The sequence below is a fragment of the Poecilia mexicana genome, unplaced genomic scaffold (genome assembly GCF_051168715.1).
Source record: "Poecilia mexicana isolate PSO_F unplaced genomic scaffold, ASM5116871v1 scaffold_21, whole genome shotgun sequence".
In the NCBI taxonomy this organism is placed as follows: domain Eukaryota; kingdom Metazoa; phylum Chordata; class Actinopteri; order Cyprinodontiformes; family Poeciliidae; genus Poecilia; species Poecilia mexicana.
In genome coordinates, this window is record NW_028263390.1 from 10,179,475 (window position 1) to 10,189,721 (window position 10,247).

Here is a 10,247-nt window from a genome sequence, read left to right on the forward strand (position 1 = left end):
GTGTGTTACGGAGAGTGTGAGGGGAAAGAAGAAGGATAGATTCTTTTACAGTACTTAGAGATGGTGTTTGCTAATATTTTTTTCTTTTTTTTTTCCCTATAGCCGAATCCCAAACAGTTTATAAATCACCAAACAAATTCATCTCAAGATGTTTTTAGAGCTATGACTTCATCCGCCTTTCTATTACAAATTCAAACAAATAGGATCAATACATCTCTGCCAGGGCTCAGCTGCTTTTTAATTTGTTTGTTTGCCACTGTTGGTGAAGGAGTTATATTGCTGTTGTCTGCTGCGTCTCTCAATATCTCCAGGGTTTCATATTTGTGAGGTATAAGATTAATTTGTAATATATTGTAAATATCAAATTTCCGCCTGTTCTCCTTTGATCCTAGCGACGGTGATGCACAGACACACTAAAGATGGTTGAGTTGGAGACAACATCTTATAATTGCATTGGGTGAGGGTGTTAAATATGAGGAAAGTATACCCTCTTCCAGTTTTGTATAATAGCACAAACACACTACAGATGGAAAATTTGCCAGAAAACAAAGTCATAATGAAGAACAATGTCTCGAATACTAAGTAAACCTTTGCTGCTTCTAAATATATATATATATATATATGATCCTAGCGACAGTGATGCTCAAAAAAATAAAGGGAGCACTCAAATAACACATCCTAGATCTGAATGAATGAAATATTCTCATTGAATACTTTGTTCTGTACAAAGTTGAATGTGCTGACAACAAAATTACACAAAAATCATCAATGGAAATCAAATGTATTAACCAGTGGAGGCCTGGATTTGGAGCCACACACAAAATTAAAGTGAAATGTTCCCTTTATTTTTTTGAGCAGTATATATACAGGTGCTGGTCATAAAATTAGAATATTGTGATAAAGTTCATTATTTTCCATAATGTCATGATAAAAATTAAATTGTCATATATTTTAGATTCATTGCACACCAACTGAAATATTTCAGGTCTTTTATTGTTTTAATTTTGATGATTTTGGCAAACAGCTCATGAAAACCCAAAATCCCTGTCTCAAAAAATTAGAATATTATGAAAAGGTTCTCTGAACGAGCAATAAAAATAATCATCTGAATCAACAAAGTAACTCTAAACACCTGAAAAAAATTCCTGAGGCCTTTAAAAACTCCCAGCCTGGTTCATTACTCAAAACCGCAATGATGGGTCAGACTGCTGACCTGACTGCTGTCCAGAAGGCCATCACTGACATCCTCAAGCAAGAGGGTGAGAAACAGAAAGAAATTTCTGAACGAATCGGCTGTTTGCAGAGTGTTATATCAAGGCACCTCAGTGGGAAGTCAGTAGGAAGGAAAAAGTGTGGCAGAAAACGCTGCACAACGAGAAGAGGTGACCGGACCCTGAGGAAGATTGTGGAGAAGGGCCGATTCCAGACCTTGGGGGAAGCAGTGGACTGAGTCTGGAGTAGAAACATCCAGAGCCACTGTGCACAGGCGTGTGCAGGAAATGGGCTACAGGTGCCGCATTCCCCAGGTCAAAGGTCAAGCCACTTTTGAACCAGAAACAGCGACAGAAGCGCCTGACCTGGGCTACAGAGAAGCAGCACTTTGGACCACTGTTGTTCAGTGGTCCAAAGTATTTTTTTCGGATGAAAGCAAACTTTGCATGTCATTCGGAAATCAAAGTGCCAGACTCTGGAGGAAGACTGGGGAGAAGGAAATGCCAAAATGCCAGAAGTCCAGTGTCAAGTACCCACAGTCAGTGATGGTCTGGGTGCCATGTCAGCTGCTGGTGTTGGTCCACTGGGTTTTATCAAGGGCAGGGTCAATGCAGCAGCTATCAGAAGATTTTGGAGCACTTCATGCTTCCATCTGCTGAAAAGTTTTATGGAGATGAAAATTTAATTTGGTCTGGAATCGGCCCTTCTCCACAATCTTCCTCAGGGTCCGGTCACCTCTTCTCGTTGTGTAGCGTTTTCTGCCACACTTTTTCCTTCCTACTGACTTCCCACTGAGGTGCCTTGATATAACACTCTGCAAACAGCCGATTCGTTCAGAAATTTCTTTCTGTTTCTCACCCTCTTGCTTGAGGATGTCAGTGATGGCCTTCTGGACAGCAGTCAGGTCAGCAGTCTGACCCATGATTGCGGTTTTGAGTAACGAACCAGGCTGGGAGTTTTTAAAGGCCTCAGGAATCTTTTTCAGGTGTTTAGAGTTACTTTGTTGATTCAGATGATTATTTTTATTGCTCGTTCAGAGAACCTTTTCATAATATTCTAATTTTTTGAGACAGGGATTTTGGGTTTTCAAGAGCTGTTTGCCAAAATCATCAAAATTAAAACAATAAAAGACCTGAAATATTTCAGTTGGTGTGCAATGAATCTAAAATATATGACAATTTAATTTTTATCATGACATTATGGAAAATAATGAACTTTATCACAATATTCTAATTTTATGACCAGCACCTGTATATATATATATATATATATATATATATATATATATATATATATATATATATATATACACACACACACACATGTTTGTTTTGCTATCTTTGTGGGGACTTTCCATTGACTTCCATTCATTTCTACTAATTTCTACAGCCTAAACCTTACCTTTACCCTTTTCCTAACCCCACCCATCACATACCTAACCCTAACCCTAACCAAAACTCAATTCATACCTTAGCCCTAACTCTGACCCCTGACCCAAAAACAGGGTTTCCCCTCGTGGGGACCAGGCTCAGGTCCCCACGAGGAGCGATTGGTCCCCACAACGTAGCATATGTCAGGAAAATCGTCCCCACAAGGTATTACAAACAAATGCACACCCCCGCACACACACACACACACACACACACACACACACACACACACATCTTAGGATATGGTACCAGTTTTAACATGCATGTTAAAGCATACAAGCATATATTTTACTGTTGTCTTTATCTAATAAATAATGACGTTTTGTTTACGTACTTTGATATTAACTGTTAAACATTATACAAACAAGACCAGATCATTTTTATTGTGTTCATGTATGCAAAACGCAGACTTGAAGGAGGATACCTATTCCTCTTACAGCCTCAGCAATGCAATGTATAACCAAACAAGCTAGCTCATGTTAATTTGGAGATGCTAGAAGCTGTTTTTTTGTTGTTGTTGTTTTTTGTTGTTATTGAGCAGTAAAGGAAGGAGAGCTAACCTAGTTAGCATAACTGTGATTCACTGTGCAAACACAAAGCTGTGTAGTGAAAAATTTTCACCAAGTTATTCCTAAGCAACTTTTTAAAAACTGGCCTTTTAAAAAAACTAGAGTTTATGCTAGCAAGCAGCTTCCTCACTCAGTTGGGTTCTGCTTTCAGCCAAACGTAGCTTTTATCCAATTTCCCTTCTTATTTTTCAAAACCCTGTTTTGTTATGTGATTTTTATTAATCAAAAAATGTTATATTTCTGAGCAGGCTGAAATGTTCCTAAAATAATTGTTCTCATGAAGCTCTTTTTTTTTTTTTTTTTGTCCCAGTGGGCCACAGGTGGTTTTGGACAAATAAATGCTGAACAGTTTGACCACGTTGTGGCACTTTTCTTCTTCTATTCACATTTTCATTACACTCACAAATAAAGAGTGTGCAGCAGAATTAGTAGCCCCGAATCCCGACTGATCTTAATGACATTTTGCCAAATTCAGCTTTTAACTGTGGAATACATTTGTTTGCCTGTGTATGTGTGTGTGTGTGTGTGCGGTTTTTAAATAGCCTCATTAGGTAAGCACTGATGGATAATACCTTAGTGAAATAATTACTACCCCTTTCCTGGCCCCTTTTAACGGAGAGTAAAAGAGAGTGAGCACAGAGAATGAGGGAAGGAAGGGACATGAGAGAGGGAAAGGAATAGAAAGAGAAAGAAGCCAGTGACAGACAGAGGAAGAGTGATGGCAAAGAAGGAGCAGGGGAGAAATTTTCAGACTTTATTCATTAAAAAGAGGAGCTCAACAAGGGGAGATGGCATTAATCAGAGCTCTGTGCTAATGAGGCATTTACTCATTATACAGAAATAGAGAGAGTCTTAGGAAGAAAAAGACAAGAGAGGGAAGGAGAGACTGCAATGCAAATTAATAGAAAGCGAACAGGGGTGAAAACAGGGAGGCTGTTGCAGAAAGGTGAAAGAGTCAAGTGTGTTTGAGGTGAAGCCCGAAACGAATCTGAAGAGTGAAGCAATGCTCTCCGAAAGTAATCGGGAGCCGCCACTGCCTAAATTCACTTTCAAAGGTTTAGAGCTCGAATAAGTAATTTAAATAGAGTGACAGTATACTAGCGTGACAGTAAAAATTACAACTTTGCCGCGTTTATGGGAGAGTGGCTGCAGGCTATAGTTTTATCACAAATGGCACAATTTCTAGGAACAAAAAAAGCAATTTCATTTTGATGGCAAAACACAAGGAATTATGGCTTTCATAATGGTTTTTATATCATATTATGTCATTTTTTTTCTCTTTCAGTATGACTTTAGAGAACAGAGAGGCCTTTCATTCAGTTAATAGCTGGTTGAACATGTTTGATGTCTGTTTCTACCATTGGCATGCAATAACCTGGAATAATCCTTTTTTGGTAATTTAGTTGTTATTTTTGCTTTATTCGACACTCTTAGCTAATTGATTGAGTTTCTTTAAGATACAATTTTCTTTAAATAAAAAGATCGAATGGGAACCTGATCGTACAATTTGATTTCTAACTTCAGAAGAACTCCCTGTGCTGTAATAAAATATTACAAAACATTATTATAAGAAAATTCACATGAGCAAAATCACATATTATGTCCATCTGTAACCTTCAGAGCTGCATAAAAAATGGTAGCTTGACTAAAATTGTACATATTTCATGTAACAAACATTTTGTTATTCTTTCATAAGACAAGTCAGTCTATCCATGATTAGCAATTTTGTCTTATATGGAACCAAAAATGATGACTTATTTATTATTGGCTATTGGCCTTGATCAAAGCCATGTTGTGATTGTAAGATCTGCTGGATAACCACAGGCTTGTGTGCAAGACGGTTCTTTTCCTCTGCAGTGACTAAAACCATTAACTCTGATCCCAGTAACTACATGTAAGCAGTGAAACTAAACGATTGCACTTCATCAAGTTGAAAATGTTTGCGCGTGTCAGTGTTGTGGTACTCGAGATCGGTCTTGGTCTCGAGTCCGGTCTTAAGACCGTTTTCTGATGGTCTTGGTCTTGTCTTGGTCTCGGGTTAGGTGGTCTTGAACACAACACTGGCGCGTGTGCACCAAGTGGCCAGGTGAGTGAGCTGTAACAGCCCAAAATGGCGGATTGAGATTGCTCCATCGTTGTTTTAAAATCTGATCAAAGATGGATGATCCTTGCCGTGAGGGCAGCACTGTGTTAGTCTTTACTACATTCTGTGTTTGCCTCGATACCAAAAATCTATTTTGATACCAAATTATGTTTTTAATTATGAAGAGATTTCCGTATTGGCCTAAATGATTGATTTGCTCTGGTATTTTTGTTGTCACCGTGCAAAAGCTGCTACACCAACCATAATGTACCGCTTCATCCCCACGGTTTTCAGTTTTCTGCATAAATCTTCCTGTGCCTCAAACCAAAAGCAGTTGCCTTTCAGTTGCTGACCCTTACGTGACACCAGAAACAGAAAACCCCTCTTCTCTCTCTGACTGAAAGCCTGGAAAACAGCCTTTAATAATCTCCAAACCAAGCTCTACTCTGTTTTTCTATTCCTCTCTCTCTCTCTCTACCTCTCTCTCTCTAACCTCCTACCATCATTCTTCCCTTTTCCCCGACCTAATGTACGTGGCGGTGCATGATTCAAATCTAATCTCAGTTATCCTTCATCATTAGAATTATGAATTCCACATCTATTTTTAGTACTAAACCCCACAATCCAGTTTGATTAAGCCACGGTTAAAGCTTGCTCTGACTTTCAGCCTGCTCTGTCCTCTCTCTCAGGATGTAATTCAACTCACCTTCTTTCTGTCTGTCTCTGACCGTCTGCCTGTCTGTCTTTCTGTCTGTCTGCCCCAGGAGTCTGACCTTGTCCTGACATTCAACCTGTCCATGCATCGTTCCTGGTGGATGGAGAACGGCCCCGGGTGCAGGGTGACACCGATCACCCCTCCTCCCTCCTGGGCACCGGAGGACCACCGATATATATCTATATCTGACTGTCTTATGAACTTTGAGTTCATAGAAGTGGCTCATTCCTCACTGCAGATACTCCTGGCTGTGAGTATTCGTCTTAAATGAGTGTTCTCTTGAGTCTTTTTTTTTTTTTTTTTTGGCAAAGGTCTTAAAACCTACAGAAATAGGAAGTATTTGCAGCATGTGTTTCTGTAATTACAGTTTGCAGCAGCTCTCAAAGACTCTGCATCTTTTTGCTTGCAACACCAACTTCGCTTTCTGAATTTTTTTACAAACAAAAACTGGTAATTAGGTCATGGGGATATCTTCGCCAAAGTCTGAGAGCGCTGTTTTAACACCAATACGTAAAGAGCAGCTGGGCCTTTTTTAAATCTCATGGCCATCCAGGGAAGGAATAATTGATGTGAAGAGAAGTTTTTGTAGAAATCCAAAACGATTTTATTGAACGACTTGATACATTGAATTTCTCATTTTCTAAAGCAGAATTGATTACTTTGATCATCTTCGAGATGCTGATAGAAATTGAGAGGGAAACAGTGTGTTGATGCATGATTTGCTACTGCACTCATCATCATCATCATCATCATTGTCATCTTCCAATTCTGGACATGTTTTTAGTGCATTCCTACTTTTGCATTTTTGAACTTTTGAACGGTTTTACCAATGAGTTTTTTTTGCCGATCAGAGCGATAAAATACACACTAAATAATTTTGTGAACAGTTTCCTTTAGGTGAATGTTGAGTCAATGTGATTGTGTTACTTTACAGTATTTCAAAATCCCTTAAATTACACAGCAGCAAATCAAGCCTGTGTCCTGCTAATAGAAAGTCTCACTTTACCTCAGTTCTCCATGTTTAACTCTGCGCATTTGTTTTACATATTTGGTTCAAAATCAGTCATTCCCTGTTTTCTTCCGCATTTCCTATCTGTTCCCTAACGAAAAGAGAAACCGGGAGTAGAAATGAGGCAGACCTGACACGTTTTATTTTTGTTTCCTACGTCGCCCAGCTCTTTTTTTTTTTTGTTTGTTTTTTTTTTTAGCTGAATCCTCACATGCAATAAACAAGAAACAAGCGGGTGTTTTTATTCGGTCTGTATGCATCCATGACGCTTTCAGAATGAGTGAAAGTCTTTTCTCTCTTTTCTTTTTTTTCCCCTTTTTCTTTCTGGATCTTTGTCCCTTATGCACCGCTGTTCCCTCTCATCATGTGCTTACTGTGTCTCTCCGTAAATCGATAGTGGTACTTATATCGAGGCTGAGTGCCAGGCTACCAAACAGCTTTACTACTGTCTCACAGTAATTGGTGTGTTGAAACACTGTCATGCTCCCTGAGCACAAACTCAGCAGTCTGACGGGTTCACTGGCTGACTGGCTGCCTGGTTTAAGACCCATCACTAAGTGAGCGGTTAGTGTTTTATTGGGCTGCACAATGAACTGTAAGACTAGTTGTCTCCATGTCGACTAGTCAGGTGCCTGATTTTCCAGATAACTGACAGGGAGAAAAATTAATAAGGGGGTGGGTGTCAGTTGGAATATTTTAGACTTCAAGAAAACTGAGTTCATGCGGATAGAATTACTAAAAAAAGAAATCTAATGAAGATATTTGTGGATAGTCTGTATCGGGGGTAGAGCTACCCACTGAGGCACAGCAGCTGTCAAGAGCTTTTCCAGAGCATGATTTTGTTTGGGTTGGTGGTCTTCTGGGCATGATGTGATGGACTAGTTTGCCTGTCTGACTGGCTCACTGATGGTCTGATTGTCCATGTAGCTCAACCAGTTATGATGTACTCTGCCACTACTTCAGCTCCGCAAGGTGTTCTGTGCTTCTACAAGTGACACAGACATTTTTCTGAAGAACTGACAAGAGCCTCCATATTCGGCTTGTCTCATAGATTTTGGTAAGCACGTGTACTTACTTGTAGCAATACTGTACAGATGCATCTAACAGGATGTTAATAATTTGCCAATAAGCCTTGCTGTTCATGGAGTGCTACTAGAAAGTTTAGTGGAGGGAAAAACTGTGGTAGAAAATATTTCACAAACAACCAGATCAAGGCTGTGGTATCAAGGGAGTTCTAAAGTTGTCTTTGTTTTAAAAGGTTTATGTACTAGAGATAGTAGCAATCAGAGTCATGTCAGCTACAGGTGTGTGTTTTATTCCAAGTCCAGGTCTAAGCAGCGGTCTTCAAGGAAACTCTAGGTCACTTCATGCTGTCCTCTGCTGACAATGAAGACACCTGACTCCAGCTTACACTGCCAAAAAACTAACGCTACCTCATTTAATATCCCAATTAAACGAGGTTTGTTGTGTCTATGTACGAGATAGTGTTCAGTTTCTTTCGGTATCGCTTTGCTTGCTTGGTCAGCAAACTTGCTTTACCTAACTCCCCCCTTCACCCCCCCCAAAAAAAAGAAAACAAAAAACAAAACTGGAATATTGTCAAGAGGAAGGTGAAAAATGGATTCAGACCACGTTGCATAGATGCAGTAGTGATTTAATTTTCAGTTTTTACTGATCAGCACGAAAATCAGCTAAGAAATAAACATCTGAAATACAACACTGTGTAATGAATCTATTTATTAAATAGGTTTTGCTTTTTGAATTGAAGCAGTCAAAATAATTACTTGTAAATGATTTTCTAATTTGAGCTGTTTCTCTATACCTGGTGAATTTAAAAAATATATATATATCTTATTGTAAAAGAGTGGGCAGGATATTTTTACTTCTATGTTCTGATGTTCACTTGTGCTGAACACAAGTCCTTTTGGGCCATTGCTGCTGGACTGTAACACACCGGGGACATCTTTAATCACCACATTTTTTTTTTCAAGCTGTGTTTTACCTGCTAATGGAACAGGCAAGTTGATAATTAAATTAGAAAAAAAAAAGACAAATATCTAAGTAGAGGCTTTCTACAGGCACGGTGGTGTTGTAATTGCAGTGATTAACCAAAGTGGAGGAACTAATCAGTGAAATCACCTACTGTTGTTTGTGTTGTTGAAGAAAACCTGCAGACAGTCAGGCCTTCGTTGCACACGACTAAATAACCTTGACTAGAAATGATTACAAGTGCTCACAGTGGAGGAGATCATCGGCTGGTTTGAGTGATTAATTCTTCTGAAAATAAGGTGCAAGTCGCAGTCGTTCAGGTTGAATTTTGTACACTGCAAAAAATGTTTTAAATACAGCTTAACCTGCCCAAAGTACCATCATATTTGTAAAAAAAAAAAAAGTTAAAATATTAATAACAAATAGTCAAATAGATTTCGATAATCATTAAGAAACCAGATCAAGTCCCCAAAATTTTCCTTTCTCAATTATTTTTATAGGGCGAATTGTATCTTCATTTGAAGCTGGACTCTGTCATATAGCCTCAGCAAGCACTTAGACTAGTGATTGGAATATGCTAACTTTGGAAAAGCAAAGCAAACTTCATAAAATACCTATTTCCTTTCTAGATTTTACTTTTAGACAACGAAAAGTCACTTAACTTATTCATTTGACTATCTCCTTTTCCTCACTATTAACATGGTGCAACAAGCATCATCAAACAGCACGTTTAGAGCATCCTGCACAAGTATTGCGTTGGCCGGCTTCACTTTAGCTAAACATCTCTGCAATGCATTAGCGTCATTTGATTTATAAATGAATCTAGCAACACAAAACCATGGGAGCTGATGTGGATGGAGTTGCTACTCATTTCGTACTTTGTACGTTTTTGGCCATCTCTTACCTGCACCTACTGTACCTCAAGATGTTTTATACCAACTTTGTTAGTTAGCACTAGGCTTGTGACATTTTGTATCCACTTTGAAAACCAACGTTTCTACCCAATCTACTGTAGTTTACTTATGTGGTAATGTAAGACCATCAAATTGCATCTACCAGTAGGAGTTTGCTCATTTATTTTGGTTATAATCCGTTATACCGTCTAAAAGCCTGCTCTCTTTTTAAAAATAATTAACTTCATGATTTATGAAAACACCTAACCAACAGGAGATATAAAGAGATGCTCTATAGTAAAGTACATGGCCATGAAATATTAGCCCAAACGTCTACAAAACGTTGG

The 10,247-nt window shown here is 38.7% G+C and overlaps 1 protein-coding gene across 1 annotated transcript in view; it reads left to right on the top strand.

Annotated features, from left to right (window-relative positions):
• The window catches only part of nkain2 (sodium/potassium transporting ATPase interacting 2), a 63,355-nt gene extending 55,589 nt beyond the window's left edge, over nt 1-7,766 (top strand). Inside the window, exon 4 of the mRNA XM_088001899.1 lies at nt 6,059-7,766. Coding sequence (XP_087858025.1) covers nt 6,059-6,280 — 222 coding nt within the window. The 3' untranslated portion in view covers nt 6,281-7,766. The remainder of the gene's footprint in view (nt 1-6,058) is intronic.
• The last annotated feature ends 2,481 nt before the right edge of the window (nt 7,767-10,247 follow it).